The sequence below is a fragment of the Sphaeramia orbicularis genome, chromosome 17 (genome assembly GCF_902148855.1).
Source record: "Sphaeramia orbicularis chromosome 17, fSphaOr1.1, whole genome shotgun sequence".
Taxonomy (NCBI): domain Eukaryota; kingdom Metazoa; phylum Chordata; class Actinopteri; order Kurtiformes; family Apogonidae; genus Sphaeramia; species Sphaeramia orbicularis.
Window position 1 is genome coordinate 27,481,840 of NC_043973.1, and position 24,793 is coordinate 27,506,632.

A 24,793-nucleotide genomic window follows, 5' to 3' on the forward strand; every position below is an offset into this window, starting at 1 on the left:
TTTTCTCATTCTAAGAGTGCAGCTGGCCTTGAAAAACTATGTATTTTAGATTAGCTTATTCAATTTTAATGTCAAACTCAAATTCCTCTTTAGGTTTTTTACAACCCACCAAGAAAACAGTGGAAAATAATTCTTTAAAAAAAAAAAAAAAAAAAAAAAAAAAAAAGGACTTTTCTGATATAACAGATGGGTTTCTTTGTTTTTATTGGTTAATTCGCAAAGCGGATTCTGTTTCTATGCCAATGTCTTGTAAATATCTTTACAACAACTTCAGTGTTAAACTCGTGGCCTTTTTTATCTGTCAGAAAAACCTTGGTCAGCAAATTTAACACAAATCCTCTAATGAAAAAATAGCCAACTTGAGTCAAACTGGTGCAACACCAATGTTTTAACACACATACTACTTAACATTAAGTAACTTAAGCATTAGGGACTGCTGAATGGATTTTACACACTTTACATTCATCATCGTCTAAAAACATGGTGGCCTCATGACAACAAAACCCAAACAAAACAAAAAGGCATTGAAAGGGTTAAAATCTTTTTTAAAAAAATATTTATTTCAACACTTAAGTCTGTCATGTTGGTGAAAAAAATTAGCTCAATTATAATATCAATTTATAATATTTTCATAGGGTCTTTATGAAAAGTGCACTTTTTTTGCTTAGCAGTATGGGTATTTGACACTGCACAAGAAATAATGCAAAAACACTAACAAAAATATATACTTTGCATGTTGTACGTTTTTTTTATATTCTGGTTTTTATTTTAATCAAAAAAAGAAAAAGTTGACAGGGAAAAAAAACTGGCAATCAAAGGGTTAAAATCTTTAAAAAGCTCAGACATAGGTGAAAAAATTTGCTCAGATAAAGTAGAATATAATATTAATATGTATATATAGACAGACAGACAGACAGATAGACAGATAGATAGATAGATAGATAGATAGATAGATAGATAGATAGATAGATAGATAGATAGATAGATAGATAGATAGATAGATAGATAGATAGACTCCTCACTTGTTCAGCTTTCGTCTCACTACTAAACTCTGCCAGTTGGTGTTGTGTTGTCATAGTGACATAAGTCTGCTGTAAATCAGTCCAGTCTTGTCCGACCTGACCAGGGTAGCTGGAAGTAGCATTTGGAAATAATTTATTTTGGTGCTGATAATATTTTAAATTGTGGACTATGATCACGCATATATCTAAAAATGAGACTTTTTTAAGATCACACAGAAAGTCTGTACAGGACCTTTAACAGTGAGGACACATCTAGGTAGATTCTTCTTATCTTCACGAAACATAAAATGTATAAAGACAAAATGACCAAAATATACTGGCAAAAGTTACACAAGATTAAAAAACAAATATTAGTGGCCCTCAGTTGTAAAGGGGATGATACAATATATTAATAATGTAAACACAGCTTTAAACACAACAGCAGTCCACAGTCAAAATCTTCCTTTTCTTCACCTTTTTGCCTCACAGTTACATGGTTTCTTCATTCTCATTAGTCCAAAAAATTAGGGACTTGAACAATGACATCTGTATGAAATATTACCTAAGGTATGTTCTTTGGACAACCCTGTGCAGAAATATATATATAACATTTTCCTTTCAAGTATATGAAGTGGTGTGGTGAGCTGTTTGCAATTTCACTTTGTTCTCTGTTTCTTTGGATAAAAGCTGATATTTGGGTGAGATCCCAGGCACAGTCAGTGTTGTATTTGGCAGTGATTAGGCTTGACACTGAGGGCGAACTCTATTATTTTTTTTTTTTTTATGTTGCTTTATCTTACAGATCTACAAAGAAACACTAATTGATGAAATGTAAAATTAAAACTATGTGGTCATGTGTTGTATATTCAGGCCACAACAGACACATTAACATCCTACAGTCACCAAAGGAAATGACCACACTGTTCATTATTTGGATGAATTAATGTGAAAATTATGCAGTATCGATACCACATAAATATCTGAGAGGCACATGAGTGTAACCATTTTAATCCTGTGATAATACTGCATGATAATTATAGAATGTGATACTCTTGTAATACACTAGTGTATGATCAGTACCAGCTAAACACCTGCTTAAATTTGTTTTGTTATGAGAGAGTTCAAGGAGTGAAGAAGAAGGGAAAACGGATGTGAAGGGAAAAGGCAAGGTGCAGCAGAGGATGTCTTTGGTGCCAACATAAGTTAATGCCAAAAAATACACTGTGAACAGGGAGAAAACAGCTTTACCCTTTTAAAGAACCTCTCTTTTACTATAAACCCTGAGATATAAAGGTATGCCCCGGACAGGACATACGCAGAGTCCCTGTACACAATACAATCTTCAAATAGTCACATTATCAATTGGGGAGCGTGTATTTATGCAAAATACAAGAACAAAACAAATAGAGTTCATTTTCAGCTGTGTTTTTTTGTCACAGCAAAGTCTGTATCAGTAGAAGTCAAGTGGAGATGAGCCCAGCTTCAAACACAAGGCAACATACGCTGACCAGGGATAGTGCAGAGTTAAGGAAAGCTGTGTTAGGTCCGCTCACAGGGGTGGGGGGCACTTTGGGGGTTTTCCGTTCCAGTGTATCCACTCTGACCTTCCACAGGAACAGCAACATGTGTGGTCGCTGGCTGTTTTTTTTTTTTTTTTAATCAAATCTAATTTCTGGTTTCAGGTCAATTGTGGCGGCCTGTCAGAAAGTAGAGGGGTCGATCTGCGCTGCAGTTGGCCGTCTGAAACTCGTCCCACAGGCGGAACTGCCATTCGTCTTCCAGTTCCAGTCTGACGATGGTCTGACGCAGGGAGCTTCTGTCTTGGCAGATCACACAGAGGGTGGCACCTGAGGACATGACGGAAGAGGAAACGTAAAAGATGAGACGGAAATCAGAGGCAGAGAGTTTATCTGAAACCCCCACTAGTGGTTCACTGAGATGAGCTGCTGTGGTGAAATGAACTTTGCCCTGGATTATTTATAGAAAATAATAAAAGAATTTAAATGTTCTTCATCAGCAGCATATTTAATAGAATATTTACAGGGTTCCTAAAGGTTTCTACAAGTAAAACTTAAGACTTTTTAAGACCTTTTTAAGACTACTTAGAACAGAATTTAATGCCCATTTCACAGCCAAACATAAGACTGAAGTCGCATTGCAAAATATCAGATACGTATCAGATTTAGGACCACATTTGAAAGTGTCCTGGGTCGGATTTGAAAAAATCAGATTTGTGCTGTTTAAACTGTCTTTAACAGATCAGATACAGGTCACATATGGGCAAAAAAAATCTGATTTGGGCCACATTTGCTTGAAGTCTGAATGTAGCCTAAGAGTCAAAGGAAGACAGCAGCAAACTCACAGAAATCACTGACAACACAAAAGAATCACTTCAACTACCTTACAAAACAGAAAAAAACAGAGACATGCACGAGTAATATGTCTGATGAGTCACCTTGGAGGAAACGGAATTTCTTGAGGAGTCCAGAGACAATGAAGGAGTCGCTGAGGTACAGCAACAGGCCGCTGAACACCAGACCCTGGTGGTTCAGGTTGGTGGAGTGTGGACGAGAGCTGAAGTAGCACACAGTAATCTATGGTAAAAGTAAAACAAGATAAACCACTCAGCAGTAATGAAAAGTACTCCGATCGCCTGTTACAGTAAATTAAAGAACCATTACAAAGCCATAGTGGTCCCTGTGGTGAATCATTAGAGGTTCTCTACTTACAGAGTTATTGGTTGATTTATATGCAAGAATGTGCTGTGATTTATTTCCATAAGAAAATTAAAAACTAACACCAAAAATGTGTTTAGGAATGCATGTACTCAGGATGTGCAAAGGTGTGCAACGGGACTCAGTTATCGCCTCTTTTGCACAGTCCAAATATGCACAGTTAGCATTCAATGTTTGCACACGTGCATGGATGCAGGTCAGAATGTTCTGAGTAAAACAGATGGTGGGTAACATCTAACATCTGCAGAGTGCTCCTCTGAGGGCTGAGAACATTCTAGAAACTTTAAACTACTGAAGACATTTGAAATAAACCCTGACAACAGGTGTTTCTTATTTTAAAACTGAACACATCTAAGATTTTCCTCAAACAGTGGGACTCAAGCAGATAAATATCAGCATGTTAAAGCTTCAACAACAGCTCACAGACGCTCACATTACTCGGACCATTGTGCACTGTGCTTTAAAGTCAAAGGGATGATGCTCCTTCTTGTTTTTAACTGTAATCCCAGGGCAGCTCTTACCTCTGGGCTGAGGCTGAGGTAGCTGTCGATGGACAGAACTGGGTTATCTCTGTTCTCAACAGCCATTGGAAACAGTCTATGGCTGCAGCTCTGGAGGAACTTTTCTAGAAGGAACTGGGCCGGGGCGTCCAGGAGGGTCTGCTCACTGTCTGGGGCGCAGACGTACTGCGCTGGTCTGATTGGGACAGGATTTTCTATTTCCTAGAGGTAAGAGAAATCAGTTCAGCTTTGAATAGTGTAATATATTAACTGATATGGAGACAAAAATCACATAACATTGTATATGATGATAGGATACAAAGCATGTATGTAACTCCCAGAGAAAGGTCTAGATCACAGATGTCAAACATACGGCCTGGGGCCAAAACTGGCCTGCCAAAGGGTCCAATTTGGCCTGCGGGATGAACTTTGTGAAACGCAGAAGTTACACTGAAAATATTAATCATTTTAGTTCAGGTTCCACATTCGGCCCAATTCAATCTCAAGTAGGTCAGACCTGTAAAATACTATCATAATAACCTATAAATAATGACAACTGCAAAATCTTCTCTTTGTTTTAGTGTAAAAGTAAAATTACATGAAAATGTTTACATTTATAAACTATCATTACACTAAAAACGTAAAAAATCTGAACAAATATAAAACCAGAAATGTCTGAGGAGAAATGCAATTTTAACAATATTATGTCCGTTACTGTTGTTGTTACTCCTAAATGTTTCCACTATGATCTGTAAATTGTAATGCACTTGTGTAAATGATAAACTGAGGCAGAATATTGTTAAAATTGTACTTATTTTTCTTAATACATTTAAGTTTTTTCATGGTTGTTCATGCTAAAGGATTATTTGTAAATGTAAACATTTTCAAAATGTAATTTTACTTTTTCAATCTAAAACATAGAGAAAAGTTTGGAGTTGACATTATTTATACATTACGTCATTATTTTACTGGTCCAGCCCACTTCAGATCATATTGGGAGGATGTGGCCCCTGAACTAAAATGAGTTTGACACTCCAGGTCTAGACTGTATGAATATAACACTTACCATGAGTTTAGGTTTGACCAGAAAGTCTTTGTTCCCCCCAAGTGGAATGTGTTTCTTCATGAAGCTGAAATTGTTGAAGTGACACAGCAACAGCCCACTGCTGTTCACCCTCAGATTAAAATCCACCTCCTCACAGTTGTACCTGCACACAAACACACAAAACATTAATGTCACAATGTCCTCCTGATGTCATCTACACCCACATCTAGAAACATCAAGAGTGAATCATTAAACACTATTTGAATGTCGAAGAGTTGTTTTCATGATGTGTTTTTGTAAATGTGGGTCCTGAGGAAACAGGAAGTGGATTTGAACTGACCTCTGGATCTACTGGATCTGATGGTAAATGACCACCGATGGATGAACGGCTCCATCAGACAGGCCTCCTCCTTCACAGAGGATCTACTTCGCTGTTGTCTTTCCTGAAACACAGTCAAATTAGACCCAGGTTATCCACTGTGACACCCACTGACACACAACAACACAAATGTACAACTGTGGTGGACATTTCTGATCAGATGCATCTTCAGAGGCCAACACGTCAACTTACATCTGGAGACGATTGCATTTCCTCGTCCTGCTGCTGAAAACAAAAACAACAAGAAAGTTGTAGATGAAATCCCATTGCACTTGAGCTTTGACAATATCAAAAAATATTAAATCCAATTGAATACATGACCTGGACCTGTTGTGGGTCCCATGCCCTATCGTCAGGTCCCAACTGGACATGACACCTGTGGCTGGTCTGGATCTGTACTGGTCCTCTTCCTATGGTCTCTCTCCTCTGGTCTGCAACAAAAATGATGAATAAAATTAACAAATGATCCCAAAATGGACAGTTATCAACAAAAATACACAACACTGACCAACAATTGAACAGCAATTTCCAATTCAACAACTAAATGTGTCACCTGTCTACAGACAAATATTCAACTGTGGTGGACATTTCTGATCAGAGATATAGAAAAATGCATCTTCAGACACCAACACTTTGACTTACGTTTAGAGACCAAGTCTGCTGTTGTTGATTCAAACCAAAGTCCATGTTGTCTCCTCTCATGCCTCAATATTTCCTCGTCCTGCTGCTGACAACAAAAAGAGCAAGAAAGTTGTAGATGAAATCCCATTGCACTTGAGCTTTGACAATATTAAAAAATATCAAATATAATTGAATACATGACCTGGACCCGTTGTGGGTCCCATGCCCTATCGTCAGGTCCCGACTGGACATGACACCTGTGGCTGGTCTGGATCTGTACTGGTCCTCTTCCTGTGGTCCAGGAAGCTGCTGCTCCTGTCTGGAGTGTCACTCCACGGTGGACAGTCAGGGGCCTCCAGACAGTGGGAGGTGGAGGGAAGGGGGATGTCGCTCCACTCTGAGGTGTCGGGGGCCTCTGGACAGCGGGAGGTGGAGGGCAGGGGGTTGTCGCTCCACTCTGAAGTGTTTTGGGCCTCTGGACAGCAGGAGGTGGAGGGCAGGGGGCTGTCACTCCATTCTGAGCAGTTGGGGGCTGCTCCACTCTGGGAAGGGGGCTGCCACTCTGCTACTGTCACTCTGCTGCCACTCTGCTCCAGACAGGCAGATGCAGAGGGCTGCTGCTCCAGACAGCTGGGGGAGTCAAGCAAACTCCGGACAGCCGGAGGTGGAGGGTAGGGGCCTGCTGCTCCACTCTGGACAGGCGGTTGCCTCCGGACAGCCCGAGGTGGAGGGCAGGGGGCTGTCACTCCATACGCTTGCCTCAGTCTGGACAAGCGGACAGCTGCAGGCAGAGGCAAGGGGGCTGCTGCTCTGCTCCAGTTAGTTGGATGTGGAGGAAAGGGGGGCGCTGCTCCACTCCGGTGTGTCGGTTGCCTCCGGACAGCCAGAGGTGGAGGGCAAGGGGCTGTTTTTCCATACACCTGCCTCAGCTGGGACAGTCGGACAGCTGGAGGCAGAGGCCAGGGGGATGCCCCTGTGCCCCGGACGGTCTGGGGGTCCCTGGAGGTGGAAGGCACAGGTCCTGCTGGTGGGGGGCTGACGTCAATTGGGGGCAAAGTGCTCCGGATCCTCGGTCGCTGTAAAGAACAGAAATGATGTAAGCATTGAATCATTGAAGTTTTTCATGCTAATTACTAATTCTGCTTTTGATCTCATGTGATTTGGATGTGGTTTGTTTCAGGGCAGGGTGATTTTTTTGGTTTTAGTTGTTGAAAACAGTGTCAACAAGTCAGTTAATCCATATTTTTTCTCTTTCCTATTCAGTGTTATCAGTTTTTCATCAACATCAGTTTTTTCAAAAAGTTTTTACAAAATTGAGTGATTGAGTGATTTTTGATGAGTTTTGCTTTGGTTTTTGTCTCAGATTCATGTAAAATTAATTCTTACAAATATACCTGAGATTTTCTTCAATATCAGTCTTATTCTGAGTTTTGTTAAATAATCTGACAATGTTTACATTAGTTTTTCATGCAGTCCTGCTTTAGCCTAAGTTTTATTTAGATGACATGAGTACTTTAATTATCATCCGGGGTGATTTGACTTAAAACGCCTGTAAAATACCTCTCCAAATTAAAATTACAGCTGTTCTTCAACCATTTGGAGTACAGATAAAAGAATGGGCTCTTTGTAAAGGTAACACCCTGTAGTTTGTACTATAGTGGTCATTTTTGCTGTTTATGTGACGTATGTGGTAAAAAGGTGTACACTTAGAAACACAAAGAAATTTTTTATTTTTTCCCCCCTTGCCTGAAAATTTTTGTGAAAACAAGGGTGTATATATAAAGTTGCAGTTGGTAGGTATGGACTGACACACACCATTTGCCAACAGACCAATGTCTTGACAATTTACATTTCAAATTTGAGAACTTTACCTGTAAAAATGTCAATCCATCTAGTAACTAGTATCTAGTAATCATACTCCAAAATCCCTTCCAAGCTACAAAAGTGTGTTTGTTTTTGTCTGAAATATGCTTTAAAATTAAATTCAATGATGAATAAAATACATTTTCCAATAAGTATGTCATGTATCTGGAATATTTGGTATTAGTACTTCATATATTATCAGCACTAACGCTAGATACTACTTTTACTGTGTACTTATCTGGTAATCATACTCCAAAATCCCTTCCAAGCTACAAAAGTGTTTTTTTTGTCCGAAACAGTGTAAAAGACTAAATTCAACGATGAATGAAATAAATTTTTCCAATAAGTATTTCATGAATTTGGAATTTCTGGTATTATTACTTCATATAGTATTAGCAGAAACACTATAAAGTACTTTTACTGTGTACGTTTGGAGTAATCATTCTCCAAAATCTCTTCCAGGCTACAAAAGTATGTGTTTACATCTGAAATAAGCTTTAAGACTAAATTCAATGATGATTAAAATTAATTTTTCCAACAGGCACCTCATGAATCTGGAATATTTGGCATTATTATTTCATATACTATTAGCACAAATACTATAAACTACTTTTACCGAGTACGTTTAGAGTAATCATACTCCAAAATCCCTTCCAGGGTACAAGTGTTTTTGTCTGAAATAGTGTAAAAGACTAAATTCAATGATGAATAAAATACATTTTTCCACTAAGTATTTGAAGTATGACTACTCCAAAAGTACACAGTAAAAGTAGGTCACAGTGTTGGTGCTAATAGTGAAATACTTATGGAGGAAAAATAGCCTTAAAACCATTTTAGCTAATTTACTTTACCGTTATTAACAGATAAATAGCCACATGAAAAACCCTAGGGGCTGGCTGGACCACAGTGTGGTACAGTACATAAGCTAGTTCAGAAGTTCAAATGTCTGTTCTTACCGTCCTCATGGTAGAAATCGCCTCCCAGTCGATGTCTGCCACTGGAGTCCGGTCCCGGTCCCGGTCCTTCTCGGCCGATGTCCGGTCCTGGTTCTGGTCCTTCTTTCTGCTCTTCGGTCCCGGTCGCAGGTAGGATCCTTCCTTTTCTGGTTACTTCTTTATGTTTTTCTTCTTCCTCTGTCATCGGTAGATGCTAGCTGCTGTTAGCTTACAGTGAATAGCTTCGCAGAGCTCAGATATGTTAGCCTTCCACTCTCGAGAAGAGATTGAAAAGTGAAAAAGTTAATAACTGTCCAGTCTTTATTTAACAATTTTGCAACAGTAGAATTCCAATGCATTGTATACATTTTGTGGTCTGTATACATTTTTAAACATGAGCGCTACAAAGGCTAATGATGGAAACTGTGTTGTAGGCTAAACCACCAGTTCACTGTTTTCAGTCACTGTTCAGCTAAAATGTTTCCTAATTTTATTTTTTGTTTAAGCACAAATGGTCAAATAGTTTATGAAACAAATACAGAAATAATCAGAGCGACACAGTAGAAACATGCAGATACTGACAAACCTGTTAAATATATTAGGTTTTATTCCTAGTTGTGCCTGTAAAATGGTCAGGGGTTACTAATACGCTATTTGGCTAAAATTTACATAGGGGGTCAAATGAGTGGCCATTTTTGTCCAAAAAAAAAAAAAAAAAGTTGTAAGAGATGCATAGAACTGTGTTGAAATAATGCTAATACATTTGTGCACAGACTACTGATATTATTTGACAGTGGAGGCTCTATTTTCATAAATATTGGATTTTGAATAGCACGTGTATGTGAAAACTTTTGCTGGTGGGCGGATGTGACATTACCCATGATGATCTGGTCAGTACCAGTACTTTATTAGTAACAAACTTATATACTTATTATTGCTAATTATCCTCTTATTCATAAATGTTAGTATTGTGGATCTAAAACAATAACAGCTGACACAAAAACACAAAATGTGGCAGCGGACGGATGTGACATGGTTGTTACAGATCCCATCATACTGATGCTCGGCAGCCATGTCACCGTTTCCACAAATGATCCCTGTGCAAAAACTAGGATCAGAATTATTTATTGTATAGTTTATCATCATACTAAAGAGTAAATAACAATATAGAATTGTTATTTCTTTACAAAAATGCTTATTATTAGAAAACTGTTGATTTAAAAAGTGACGTGTGACATTCTTGTGACACGTCACATATGACGTGTGCGACTTATTGTTCTTATTTATCTATTCTATTTATTTGTTTATTTTATTTGTATTGTTTTTAATTGTATGTCTCTTTAATCTATTCTTGCATTTTATTCTTTTTATTTGGGTTTTATTTATTCTTCTGTGTAGAGCTTTTTTTTTTTTTTTCGTTTTTGTACAGTTTCTATGTCTTTAAATCTATTCAGTATTTTATACTTCCAATTTAGTTTTAATTTTTCTTCTGTGCAGCACTTTGGTCCACTGCAGTTGTTTTAAAGTGCTTTACAAATAAAGTTGGATTGGATTCTTAATGTATGTATTGGCGTAACTTAAGCAGGATGGATCAGCACCCTACTCCATATTGCAACCTGTAAAAATAAAACATGTGATATGTAGTATATAATCTTGCAAGAAAAATTGGGGAATATAAAAGAATAGAATATTTGTTTTTCAGGTAAATTCAGTTAAAATATAACTTGGCCATTTGTGACATGAAAATATAGCATTAATTGTGATGAAATTGGACATTTTTGACCTGAAAACTTAGTACATATGACCATCAACATGTTGACACATAACTGAAATCCTGTAAATTTGCATAACTTGCATTTACCAACACAAAGTTCCTTTGGGGATTCTTTTATATTGATTTCTTATGCACAAAGACAGAAATAAGACCTCTAAGCAAATTTTAGCCGATTATATTAATACATTTTGAATTCATTTTACTACTGCAGTTGTATACTGCATTTTACTGTTGTGAGAGTGAGCTCAGCGAAGTAATTTAGACCCCCACCACCACCACACACACACACGCACGCACGCACACACATTTCATCACTTCAGATCTTAACCCTCTGAGCTTATGACTGCACATTTTTTGGCATTTTTGTGCAGACCTCTTTATCTTGAATATTTTTACGATTTTCCATTATTACTTTTCTTTGCTTGTTGCTCCTCAAAACATACACCTCCTCACATGCAGACAATGCTCAGAAATTGATTATGAGCACATTATGAGCACTGTGTTACATCAGAAAAAACAAATCATAATACACATAATTATCATGATAAATGTGAAAACCTCCTGAATTGTGAGTTGGTTGTAAAGTTCTCTTACTTGGCCTTCAGCAGCTGGGTCTTTTTCAAACAGTACTGTCGGTAAAGAAACGGCACTCCAAGAGTCACTTTCATCTGACTTTTTTCTGTTGTGGCCCAGTCCAGGCTTTTAAATTGCCTGCTCTGGGGAATCTTTTTCTGGATTCCCTTGAGGATTTCTTTAACAGAGGATTGTGGTTTCTTTGTCGCTGAGGCTAAAAGAAAGGGATATAAAAGTAGTGAATGGGTTTGTTGGGTTTGGATTATGTAAGAGTGACATTTAATAAGGAAAGAAAGGGTTGTGGTGAATCTGTAAACAGCTGTTGGTCTGAAAACTGGGCAATCCTGTGAAACCTCCTCCTGTCGATATTAAACAAGGCTTACTTTTAGTTAATACACAAAGAATACGAATAACAGCACAAATACAGTATAATACAGTATTAGATTCTCAGTTTTAGCTTTTCAAAGATCACAACTATAGAGAGCAACTACAAAACAAAGCCTTTTTGCAGTTTCCATCAACAGTATTTCTGTCTAGGCTCATATATGACCCCTGTTTACAAAAAGGGATGTTGTGTAAAATAGAAATAAAACCATATTCCATTGACTTGCAAATCTCATAAACTCATATTTTAGCCTTAGTTTAAACATTTCATGTTTGCTGTGGTCTTTTGTGAATCACATATGGGTTTATGAGATTTGCAAATCACTGTATTCTATTCACATTTCACAGTGTCCCAAGTAGGGGTGTAAGAAAATATCGGTTCTGCAATATATCGCAATATTTCATTTCACAATACTGTATCGATATTAAAAAATACTGTATCGATATTTTTAGGTATTTATACAAATGCAGATATTGTCGAGGTTCATTTTTTTTTTTTTGTTTATATTTTATTTATTATTATTTAACACTGTTTTATTAAATAATGTTAGTTCCTTCGTTGGGATTGCACAAAAATAATGTTATGATGTTAGTTATGAATTAATAGAATATGAACATTTGAACAGGATCTTAAGCTGTAATGTCTGTAAAATATAATTTAAGTTTTAACACAGGAAAATTTTGTGATATAACATTAGATCCTGTTGTGATCAAATAAAAATGTTTTTAGTATTTGTACATATTTCTGGTGTAATTCAAGTCTTCAAGGAAATAATCATTAAAAAAAACAAACAAACAAACAAACAAAAAGCCTTTTAACAGTATCATGATATATCGTGATATATGGAATCGTGACCCTAATATTGTGATTTGTATTGTATCACCAGATTCTTGCCAATACACAGCCCTAGTCTCAAATTGGGTTGAGATGAGGCTGTCTTTATTTAGAGACTATTTTCATAAAGTATTGAGAATGGTGTTGAATAATGAACAGAGGAGTGTTTTGTGACTTTTGACCTTTTGGATACCTCATAACCTTTTCATTTTATCCTGTTTTTTGATCATTAGTAAATGAATTCTTGAGTTATGACTTTTGATAATCAAAGTTTACTCATGTCATCTTTGAATCCAAAACCACGATGCCTAAAGCCATGACTGTTGCCAGCATGGATGCCAAAATCCCCCCATTTGAATGAATAATTGTTGATCCTGTTGTATTCTTTGATCAATATGTTTCATGAATCTCTCAAAGTCTTCCCAAACACAAATTAAACTAGAAGCACTCGGAGAGCGCAGACCTCCGCCAAGGCTGATCAGTGGCCGCCCCCGTGGGCCCCCCTACGCCAAGGAGGTTATGTTTTTGCCAGGGTTTGTTTGTTTGTTTGTCTGTCTGTCCGTCTGTTTGTCTGTCCGTTAGTGTGCAACATAACTCAAAAAGTTATGGACAGATTTTGATGAAATTTTGTGGTCTGCGCCCCTCCCGTGGGCCCCCCCACCCCCGATCACCACCAAAATGTAATCATTTCTTCCTTATCCCATTTCCAACAAACCCTGAAAATTTCATCCAAATCTGTCCATAACTTTTTGAGTTATGTTGCACACTAATGGACAGACAGACAGACAGACAGACAAACAAACAAACAAACCCTGGCAAAAACATAACCTCCTTGGCGGAGGTAACTATCCTGAATGTTCTACCTCTATATTTCTGAAACTTTTGAAGTATTTCTTGTCAAATTCTGAGCCTTAACAAGAGCTTAAAACCACTAATAATGATCTCAAACACTTCCATTTGTTGCAAAGTTAGTTGATTTTACCCCTGCTTATTAAATACATTATTATTCTAATTATCCTGAATGTTCTACTTCTATATTTCTGAAATTTCTTAAGTATTTGTTGTCAAATTCTGACCATTAACAAGAGCTTAAAACCACTAATAATGATATCAAACACTTCCATTTGTTGCAAAGTTAGTTGATTATTCTAATCATCCTGAATGTTCTACCTCTATATTTCTGAAACTTTTGAAGTATTTCTTGTCAAATTCTGAGCCTTAACAAGAGCTTAAAACTACTAATAATGATATCAAACACTTCCATTTGTTGCAAAGTTAGTTGATTTTACCCCTGCTTTTTAAAGAGTTTATTATTACCTCCACCAAGGAGGTTATGTTTTTGCCAGGGTTTGTTTGTTTGTTTGTCTGTCCGTTAGTGTGCAACATAACTCAAAAAGTTATGGACAGATTTGGATGAAATTTTCAGGGTTTGTTGGAAATGGGATAAGGAAGAAATGATTAAATTTTGGTGGTGATCGGGGGTGGGGGGGCCCACAGGGGGGGGGCCACTGATCAGCCTTGGCGGAGGTCTTCGCTCTCCGAGTGCTTCTAGTTCTAACTAGTTAGGAGGTTATGTTTTTGCCAGGGTTTGTTTGTCTGTCTGTTTGTTTGTTTGTCTGTCCGTTAGTGTGCAACATAACTGAAAAAGTTATGGACAGATTTTGATGAAATTTTGTGGTCTGTACCCCCCCCCCCCGTGGGCCCCCCCACCCCCGATCACCACCAAAATTTAATCATTTCTTCCTTATCCCATTTCCAACAAACCCTGAAAATTTCATCCAAATCTGTCCATAACTTTTTGAGTTATGTTGCACACTAACGGAAAGACAAACAAACAAACAAACAAACCCTGGCAAAAACATAACCTCCTTGGCTGAGGTAATTAAAAGTGATTCACATCCAATTAAGTGGGTTTCATGAAGACAATAATTCCAGAGTTTCAGCCCTGTTTAAAGCCCATTGAGTGTCTCACCAAATGTCTGAAGCTCCATGATGACTTTGTAGGCAGCAAGGAATCGGAAAGGAAACTGTCGGCTCTGAATGATTGCTTTCTGTAAGAGCATCAAAGCAAAAACTCACAGAAACAACAGCTTTTGGCTTTTAAAGGCTGTGGTCTTAAACTTTTGATCAGCTGATGAACAGCCTATTTCAGTTTAATAGTTTTAAATAAATTGCTTACTGATTTTTTTTTTTTTGTTTGTTTCTTTTTTGTCGTTAGCTCAGGTGTAGCTGTATTAGCATTAGCTCTGGACTGTCCACGTCTGCATTTTCAGAGGAATGACATTTATGGAGACGACATCCTTGAAGTCAGTCAATAAGTTGTCATACCAATGAGCTGTAGTCATAGAAAGAGACGCTGCACTTTTCTCTAGTTTGTTGTTTGTTGCATTAGCCACCTGCTTCATTCCACACCTGTGCAGGCATTTATTTGTGCCTCATTATTTGAAACAGGTGTTACCTTAGGACTGAAAAAGTGGATGTTGACTTGCACATGTGGGACAGGTATGAGGAGGAGGATTCAAGTAGAACTGACTGACTGTGATGTTATCTCATACATATGACATGCATTTTTTCCCACTTCTGCTTCTGGAACATGTTTAATATTATGACTGTAGGAGCTATTTGTCCATTTAGGTTTTTTTCGACAGTTAATTTACTTTTTTGTTCAGTAATTTAGTGGGTTTTTTTGCTAATTGTTTAATATTTAGAATATATTTTTTGACTTTCATGGTTATTATTTTCATTCTTTAGCATTTAGCACTTTTTGTTTTGTTTTTCTTTTTGGTTTAGACCGTGGGCACCTGGGCATAAATAGGCAACGCCAAGGGAGACCAGCATGCACCTGAGTGGGCCTGTGGTTTTTTACCAGTCAGTCAGTCAGTCAGCCAGGATGAACAGGAGAGGCAGCAAATAGGCCTTAATTGTTGTTTGCCTGCAAAACTTTAGAATAAAACACCTGAAATACATCTAGGGTATGGACATTGTGTTTTTGATGGTGTAAACCACAAACCCATGGTATATCTAGTGATTATTTGAGTTGTGGTAAAGTTGCATCTTAGATATTCAATTCAATTCAGTTTTATTACTAAATTATTACAAACAGTTAAGATCAGTGATTCATTTACAAGATATATTTTGTAATAGGACACCCCAGAAGCAGTCCTCAGCTTATAAACGGGGGCCCTTAAGCATGTGATAAGAGAGGCAATTTACACTATAATCTTTAATAAATTTAAATGTTCTAAACAACTACAAACATATTTTAAAATATTTGCCTATCTACCTAACGATGATTCATTTATTTTTTTCCTGAGTCCTGTTGTAGTCAGCATATTCCAATATTCTCAGATAATTTAATAGTCAGACATGGGGCTTTATCCACATAAATAGTTGACATGATTTGTTTACATGGATATACATGAATAGTTTACATGGTTTAGTGTCAGGCATATTTTTGAAGTAGCTCTGTTCATTTATGTTTACATGCTTTGGTTTGGTTCATTAGGCTGTATAAGGTTACACTAAGCATAAAGCAGCAACAGTTTTTGCTTAAGACGCTTTTTAAATCTATTGAAAGAAGGAGATTTTTTTTTTTTTTTATAGAGTTTTCAATCTTATTCCAGACCTCCAGAGCCCTAGTCTTAAATTCAGTCACTTTTAAGTTGGTTTAAATTTGATGAGAAATAGTCACTACAATGTCAAATTCTGTGTTTTTGACTGATAATCTTGACTATACATGTAGTTTAATGTAGCCCTTATTTCCCTCAGAGGGGTGTAATAAGTGTAACCTGGGTCCGTGGGTTTGGTTCTCACCTGTTAAGCCTTTTGAGGAAACTATGAGACTTAACCATCCATGCGATACACTTGACACAAATAAACAAACTAGTCTAGCCAGTGAGTGGATGCAGAGATCATATTTAAACAGAGAGTGTACTGTAACAGCAGCGCTGAGATTCCAAATTGGCTTTTGGTATGCCACTAGGTGGCAGTGGCATATGGCAGTGCAGTTCTGCCATATACCATTTAGCAGTGGCTTATGCCAGAGCCTGGACTGGTATATGCCCAATTTTGTGACTGGTGGTTTACACCTAAGGGGGCAGAGCCAAATGCCTGCTGTCCATCACACAATAATAATACCACCCACCCACCATTTCACTTTATTTTTTTTCTTTATTTACAACAACGCTGAAAGATTGTTGACGATGCCCAGAAAATGTCATCATTCAATGTCCTTTTGATTCACGTGCGGTGCAGTGGAGGTTTATTTTATTTGTTTGGTATGTTCCTCACAATGACAGTAAATCTGCACACGTGTGGCCGCCGATAAGACTTACACTTGTATTTACTTACCTTGTACCACCCCTCTTCTCCTGCTAGATCCCACCCACTATATTATCTGATGGGAAGGCAGGGAACCTGACAGTGAGCTTGACCTATAATTATTTATTCTACCAGCGATAACGTTAGGTTGATCTACTTAGTGTTCTCACACACAAATCATGTAAAGAAAACAAAAAAACCCCAATATTCAGCGGTCTGTAGAAAATACCTTGTCATGCTATGTATGTGTGACAACCAGCTAGCTAGGAGACTGTAGCGATACCGTGTAAGCCTGCAACGAAAATACACCGCTATAAACACAGAGAGCAGTGCCAAGTCTAAGCAGCAGGGGTCATAAAATAACCCTGGGCTACATCAACAAGAATGAACTGAGACAGATCTGCTTTTAGAACTGGATATATATTTAATTTGCAGCATGGATAGAATGACAGTAAATCTTTCCAGACATTAAAAGAAATGTAAAGCAGTTTAACCCTCAAAGACCTAAACAGCCACCGGTGGCCAAAAGCATCCCCTTATTTAAAATGTTTAATAACTTTAGAATCATTAATCTGATCAATTCATTTTAATAATTAAGATAAAAATGTTGTTTTATCTGAATGTGTGTTTTTTGGACACTGACAGGTTCAGTTGTGAATATGGAAACACTCATCTTCTGCAACATTGATTCACCACCATGTAGTTTGATAAATAACATAAAACATGGACGTTTAGGTTCAATAAATGATATAATTTGGCTGGAAATGTCATTTTGTTTAGTTTTCTCTAGTTTGATAGAATAACCTTTGAATGTACTCTGAGCTTTCGTGAACATCTACGTGATCAGCAAATTAATTAAACTTAGGAAAATAAGTGATTTTCACTGCAAAATGCAAAGTATATTATAATATGTGGAGGTAAAGAATATAGGCTATGGAGAGAAAAAAAGTTCCAGGTCTGTAAGGGTAATAGTGTTAACTGAGTTTATTTATACCACGTACGAGCCATGTAACGTTTCAATGCATTAGGAAACAATTATTTTAACATCTAGGTTTGCTTATAGACAAAACTGTAGTGCACGTCTATAAAGTAAAGCCTGGTTCCAAACAGACAAATGATACAGCAGTGCAATGAAAACCTTCAACATAATAAATGTGCAAATCCCCCATCTAGTAAACAATATGGACTATACATGTAGTTAAACAAGAATGAAGTGAGAGAAACATCTGCTTTTGGAATTTGATATATTCTCTTCCGACCCAGCAATGCATTTTTGTCCTCTGTAGGAGACACATTTCACCGCTTTACTTTAAAAAAAAAAGTGGATAGACAGTAAAATTACATTAAAACTAAATTAAATGTGAAGCAGTTCATAGTTTTCATAGTGTTAACTGAGCTTATTACCTCCGCCAAGGAGGTTATGTTTTTGCCAGGGTTTGTTTGTTTGTTTGTCTGTCCGTTAGTGTGCAACATAACTCAAAAAGTTATGGACAGATTTGGATGAAATTTTCAGGGTTTGTTGGAAATGGGATAAGGAAGAAATGATTAAATTTTGGTGGTGATCGGGGTGGGGGGGGCCCACGGGGGGGGCCACTGATCGTTAGTGTGCAACATAACTCAAAAAGTTATGGACAGATTTGGATGAAATTTTCAGGGTTTGTTGGAAATGGGATAAGGAAGAAACGATTAAATTTTGGTGGTGATCGGGGGTGGGGGGGCCCACGGGGGGGCCCACTGATCAGCCTTGGCGGAGGTTTGCGCTCTCCGAGTGCTTCTAGTTTGTACAATGTAACATCGATGCATTATTTGACATTTATTTTATTATTTAGATTTGCACATATTAAATATAAGAGAAGCTGTAGTGGACTTCCAAACAGACTTCGTACCTGATGCAGCTTTGCAGCAAAAATTTTCAACACAAATTCCTCAACTAGTGGATAATATGAGTAGTCAGACAAGAATGAAGTGAGAGGTCTGCTTTTGGAATTGGATATATACATTTAATTTGACAGTAAACAGCATTAAACTCCTGAGACCCAGGAGAGTAAAACTTGTGGCTTTTTTAAAAAAAAAAAAAACTTCAAATAATTGTCTCTCTTGGAAACTGCGTGATACAACTGTTTTAATGGAGTGTCCTTTTGCAGTTGGCAATTTATTTATTTTTTTTGCATTTTTTTCCTCAAGAATGCATTTCTGAGTCTCAAGAGGTTAAATTAAACGTGAAGTAGTAGTAGTGTTAACTGAGCTTATTTGTACATAACATCAGTGCATTATTTAACATGTATTTTGTTATTTAGATTTGCATATAAATATATATTAAACATAAGAGAAACTGTAGTGGACATCCAAACAGACTTCATACCTGATGCAGCTTTGCAACAAAAACTTAATCAAAAACATAAATCAGTCATCTACTGGATAATACATGTAGTTAGATAAGAATGAAGTGCAAGATCTGCTTTTGGAATTGGATATATATATTTAATTTGACAGTAAATACCATTAAATTCCTGAGACCCAGGAGAGTAAAACTTGTGGCTTTTTTTTTTTTTTTTTTTTAAACTTCAAATAATTGTCTCGATTGGAAACTGTGTGATACAACTGTTTTAATGGAGTATCCTTTGCAGTGGACGATTTATTTTTGTGCATTTTTTTTCTTCAAGAATGCATTGCTGAGTCTCAAGAGGTTAAAATAAATGTGGAGCAGTAGTAGTGTGAACTGAGCTTATTTGTACTTTGTAACATCAATGCATTGTTTAACAGTTTATCATCAAGATTTGCACATAAATTAAACATAAAAGAAGCAGTAGCTCTTGATGCAGCATTGCAAACAAAAACTTCCAACGTAATAAATGAGCAATCCCTCCATCTAGTGGACAATATGGGGTGTTACAATTTCGGTTAAAAAAAAAAAAGTGAAGTTTTGCTTTTGTTGTGCATCCGGCTGACATGTATTCGGAGCCGGGGTGTGTTCACTTGGAGCTGGTGTACTTGGTGACCGCCTTGGTGCCCTCGGACACGGCGTGCTTGGCCAGTTCCCCGGGCAGCAGCAGCCGGACTGCGGTCTGCACCTCTCTGCTGGTGATGGTGGAGCGTTTGTTGTACTGAGCCAGACGAGAAGCTTCAGTGGCGATCCTCTCAAACAGGTCATTCACAAACGAGTTCATGATGCTCATGGCTCTGCTGGAAATGCCCGTGTCCGGATGAACCTTCGGTAGGCAGGGGGAAGAGAGCAGTTAGAGAAAAAAAAAAACAAAACCCTTTCATGCATGAATTATGAGAACCTTAATCAAGATTTTTTTTGGAATTTTTTTAATGAATTTATTTTTCACAGAGTTACAAAAATGTCCATTCAGCTGGACAGCATGCATTTCATTTTTGAAGCAAAAAAACAAAAACAAAAAACATTTAAAACCCATCATCATAAAGTGATACTGTGTGAAAACTATGAAATGTATATATTTTTTAAAGCAGCTAATTTCATGTTTTCACACATTTTATCATATTCTAATACTAGTTATGGAGATAATATGCAAAAAAAAAAAAAAAAAAAAGTTTGAGTGTAAATCAACTGCTAATTTTCTCAAACATGTTAGTGCAGATCAGGTTTATCAAGAGCAGCAAAGTTACAGTCATGGTCTGAATGTCAGTGCAGATGATGCATGAGCATCCACTGTGTTAGATGATATCCTCCTGAGACCCAGGAAAGTGAACATCTTTATTTTATTTTTTAATTAACATTAAACAAAGCTGAAGATGTTCACTTTCCTGGGTCTCAGGAGAATATCATCCAACATAGTGGACGCTCATGCATCATCTGCACTGACATTCAGACCATGACTGTAACTTTGCTGCTCTTGATAAACTTGATCTGCACTAACATGTTTGAGTTTAAATCAACTGCTAATTTTCTCAAACAAAAAGTTTTTTTTTTTTTTTTAAACAAACAGTCATCTTCATTGGAAACTGTGTAATGCAACAGTTTTTTCAGATACATTTTAAAAATTATTTTCATTTATTTTTTAATGGAATGTCCTTTGCAATGAACAGTATTTTTTTTCAGTGAAAGTGTCAAACTTTAGTCCCCTACAGAGGACAAAAATGCATTGCTGCATCTCAGGAGGACATGGAACTAAAACTAAACCCATGAACATACAAGAGAACAGCTGGAGAATAGGTGTCCACTGTAGTGACCACTATGCATGAAAGGGTTAAAAAAAAAAAAAAGTTTTTTTTTTTTTACTCACCTGTTTCAAAACTTTATAGATGTACATGGCGTAGGTTTCTCTTCTTTTTACTTTTCTTTTCACTTTTTTATCTGCTGAACTTTTTCCTTTCTTTTTTGATATGTCACCAGTCATGATGGAGACCGAGCAGACAAACCAATTTAATATTTAATTAATTTATTTTGTTTTAAATTAAGTATGCTACATTAAAATGCAGTAGCACTGGAACAATGATTCCAGGTTCCCCTCCACACACACTAGTTTATATAAGGTGCTAATGAGAGGGAAATGAAAGCCACCTGTTTTTGTAACGATTACACTTGTGCTTCACACACACAGAAACACAGCTAATTGACTATTATGAATCTGTCGCCAATACGCATGCGCCGTACCACACTGTGTGTTTCTGATTTGTTTTGCACTCATCTACCGCAGCAAAATTATTAAACTAATAAATTGCTTAATAACGTTGCGTCACTTGCATTTAATTTATACTCCCTCTGGGTGGCACTCTTGTAACAGGTTTAAGCTGCATAGGAACTTTATTGCAGTTTTTATTGAAGTAAATTAAACTCTGATAAATTAACACAGAAGCAATGGTTATTAAAATGGACAAAAAAAAAAAAAAAGAGTGGATTAAGACTCACCCCCCCCCCAAACCTTAGCCCCATTTTATCTCAATAAATGTGTGACTGTTTGACAAAATTAAGATATTTTGTGGAATTTGCATTATTAATGTCTGGGTTTTCTTCAGTTTTATTGTATGCATGGGCATGATAAAATGCAGAAGTCTCCATTTAACACTGCTGCTCGTGTTTGGATGGTGAACAAGGTCTTTTGTGTAAAATTAATTCTTTATTGTCCCCAAATGTTAAGATGAAGAAAGACTCCAGCTTTGTGCTAGTGGTTGGTTTTTATTGCCACAGGCAGAACACAGCTTGTGCATGTTCTCCTCTCTCATCATGAAATGTTCATGGTTCCAGTACAGTCATTTTACAGTGTGGGTGCATGAAGCAGACAGTCCACAATGGAAGTAAATGGTGGTGGGTGAGCCCTGGTAGTTTTAGCTCTGAGGCCCCCTAGTGGGTTCATTTACCCTCTTGATGTGGGATCAAAATGTATCTGCAGCAGAGCTCGGTTGAATTCAATAGGATTTCTACTCTGGATGAAAAGTATTATATCTACGTTGGCTCCTGTGGTTTGGTTGCGCAAGTCATTTAGAGACATTTTTAATACAAAATCTGCAGGGTTTTCTCTACTATATGGCTTTAGCACAGCACCCATTTAGGCATCACCAAAGCCACTTTAACCCATAAAGACCCAGTGTTACTTTTCCAGCAGTTCCCAAATGAATTTTTCTCTCTGTTTAACCTTACTTAACCGATTTATCACCATTTATTAAAAAATTACCCTCAAATCAGGTATTTTCCGATATTTAATTCCCTGATCATATAGATGTTCATAAAAGCTTAGATTAAAATTGTCATAATATCAGAAACAGAGAAAAATGAAGAAAATGTGACTTTTTCAACAAAATTTATCATTAACTGAACATAAAACAAATGTCTCCATCCACTACCATTGATCCAACTCCATAGGTTTTACTGGTGAATCAATGTTGTAGAAGATGACGGCGTTTCCACAGTAACTACAGAGCCTCTGAACACCCAAATGGGTCATATCTGATGACCATGAAAAGATGACAAACTGCATTTTACAACAATTATTTATATGGATTGATAGGTTTAATGGATCAGAAGTTATTTAAGCGTCTTATATTGGTAGATGATTTTGGTTGCCAGTGGTTGTTTGGGTCTTTATGGGTTAAATTCAGAGAGCATCAAAGCTACCTATGTGATTTTCCTGGACCTAATGGAGATGGTCTCCAATGGATTTCTTCAGGAAGTATTGTTTTGAGTGTTTTTGACATAATTTATCACATGTCCACACTTTTTACACAAATATGATAGTAATTATAATAAAGTATAAAAATGATGTGATGTTATATATTTGTTAAAAAGCAGCAGAAGGAGACCTCAGGCGGGGTGTGGGGGTTAAGTCTTTGACAAAATTAGGTGAAAACATTGGAATAAAGCTGTAGCTATCGAATATTTTTGGAATCCATTGATCTATTAATTTTTTTTTTCAATTCGATTCCATTAAATGATTGTTTGAATAAGCAATACTACTACTACTACTACTACTACTACTACTAATAATAATAATAATAATAATGTGGAAAAAACATGTTTAAAAATGAAAAACAATTTTTCCTTTATTCCAGGACCAGCTGAAATAACAACCACAAAAAGAGTAAAAGTAAAAGTATTTGTGAATATATACATATATAAATGAAAACATCAATAACAAAAGTATTTATATATGAAAATATCTATGTATATTAACAATAACAGTCAAGTCCAATAACATATACATACAATATGTGCACCACAGTCTTCAGCAAATTTGTATCTAACTTATTAACTTACTAACAATTTCAGATGTAACCAACATAGAACTCTGTGTTGATCCTGGCATCACGTACGCCACAATAAGCGTCCATGTGAAACACAGCAGCGGAACCAATGTATATCAACAGCAAAATTAAGGAAACAAAGCTTTGATTCAGGAAAATTGTAATTCAGCTCTACGAAAAAGGGATTAAAATGATTTGATATTATATATTTGTTTAAAAGAATGGAAAAGTTTTGCCTCCTCTGAACAGGACTCAGGTGGGGTGTCGGGGGCTAAGTGTTCGACAAAATGAAGTAAAAATATTGGAACGCACAGAGTGAAAATCATGACATATTCAGTGACTGACATGATACAAGCAGAGGTGCACAACTTTGGATTCACAAACCTAACGATTTCATGTTTTTCTGACTTGAGTTGAAGTTGAACTTTTTTACTAGATAAACTAGAATATGGATACAGTAATTCAGTTAAAAGAAAAAAGTTCCACTCTCTGGTTTTTTCATAACTCAGACAGACAAACAGTCGAATGCAAACATAAACTTCTCGACTGAGGTAATAAAACATTTCTCATTTTGAATGTAGGACCCAAAATAACAAGTCAAAGACGTATCCATCATGCCTAATTGTGTGTGTGGTTCCCAGCTCACAGATATTTGATTGATGAGATCCAAATCACTGGATGGAACTGAACACATATAATTCTGTTTTATATTACATTATACAAATGCATCTCTCTGAAGCTAAAGCACTTCATCATACTCATTCATTTTTATCATACCATCGCCAGGCGCCAAAGCCCCAGAAAGTTGCCGTTATTAAACTTTTCTAATATGAATTTGAATAAAAACTCATTTCTATCTGTCGTGTAGTCTACACTAACAAAAATACAAATGTGCATATATTTAGTTTATACAGCCCAAGGAATATAAAATACTTCGTTGCACAGCAGAGAATGAAAAAACAAACATTCATTTTATTTGTTGTCTGTTTTTTTTCCCCTCTTTTTTTTCATCATAAGCTTTTACCCTTAACTGACCCCTTCTTTTGCTCATTTATTTACTGAAGCATCTCCTCTACTACAGTTGGCTGAACATGTGATACCCCAGTGTTACAATGCGAACAAAAAG

The 24,793-nt window shown here is 36.8% G+C and overlaps 2 protein-coding genes and 2 long non-coding RNA genes across 4 annotated transcripts; all 4 read right to left on the reverse strand.

The window, feature by feature from the left end:
• Positions 1-1,784: 1,784 nt before the first annotated feature.
• Positions 1,785-5,467, reverse strand: LOC115437376 (GREB1-like protein). Its single transcript, XM_030160605.1, has 4 exons — positions 5,303-5,467; positions 4,258-4,458; positions 3,457-3,595; positions 1,785-2,848 (listed from the first exon to the last, which is right to left on the reverse strand). The coding sequence occupies exons 1-4, from the start codon at positions 5,465-5,467 to the stop codon at positions 2,685-2,687; spliced, it is 669 nt and encodes a 222-aa protein (XP_030016465.1). The 3' UTR covers positions 1,785-2,684.
• An 18-nt stretch (positions 5,468-5,485) lies between these two features.
• On the reverse strand, positions 5,486-5,880 carry LOC115436566 (uncharacterized). The gene is made up of 3 exons (XR_003937847.1): positions 5,853-5,880; positions 5,622-5,724; positions 5,486-5,507 (listed from the first exon to the last, which is right to left on the reverse strand). It is a non-coding gene; the product is annotated as an uncharacterized LOC115436566 (long non-coding RNA).
• A 5,652-nt stretch (positions 5,881-11,532) lies between these two features.
• LOC115436567 (uncharacterized) lies at positions 11,533-14,698 on the reverse strand. Its single transcript, XR_003937848.1, has 2 exons — positions 14,618-14,698; positions 11,533-11,640 (listed from the first exon to the last, which is right to left on the reverse strand). It is a non-coding gene; the product is annotated as an uncharacterized LOC115436567 (long non-coding RNA).
• Positions 14,699-19,937: 5,239 nt separating this feature from the next.
• On the reverse strand, positions 19,938-21,326 carry h2bk1 (H2B.K variant histone 1). The gene is made up of 2 exons (XM_030159436.1): positions 21,213-21,326; positions 19,938-20,174 (listed from the first exon to the last, which is right to left on the reverse strand). Exons 1-2 carry the CDS (start codon positions 21,324-21,326, stop codon positions 19,938-19,940), a joined length of 351 nt encoding a protein of 116 aa, XP_030015296.1.
• Positions 21,327-24,793: the final 3,467 nt, after the last annotated feature.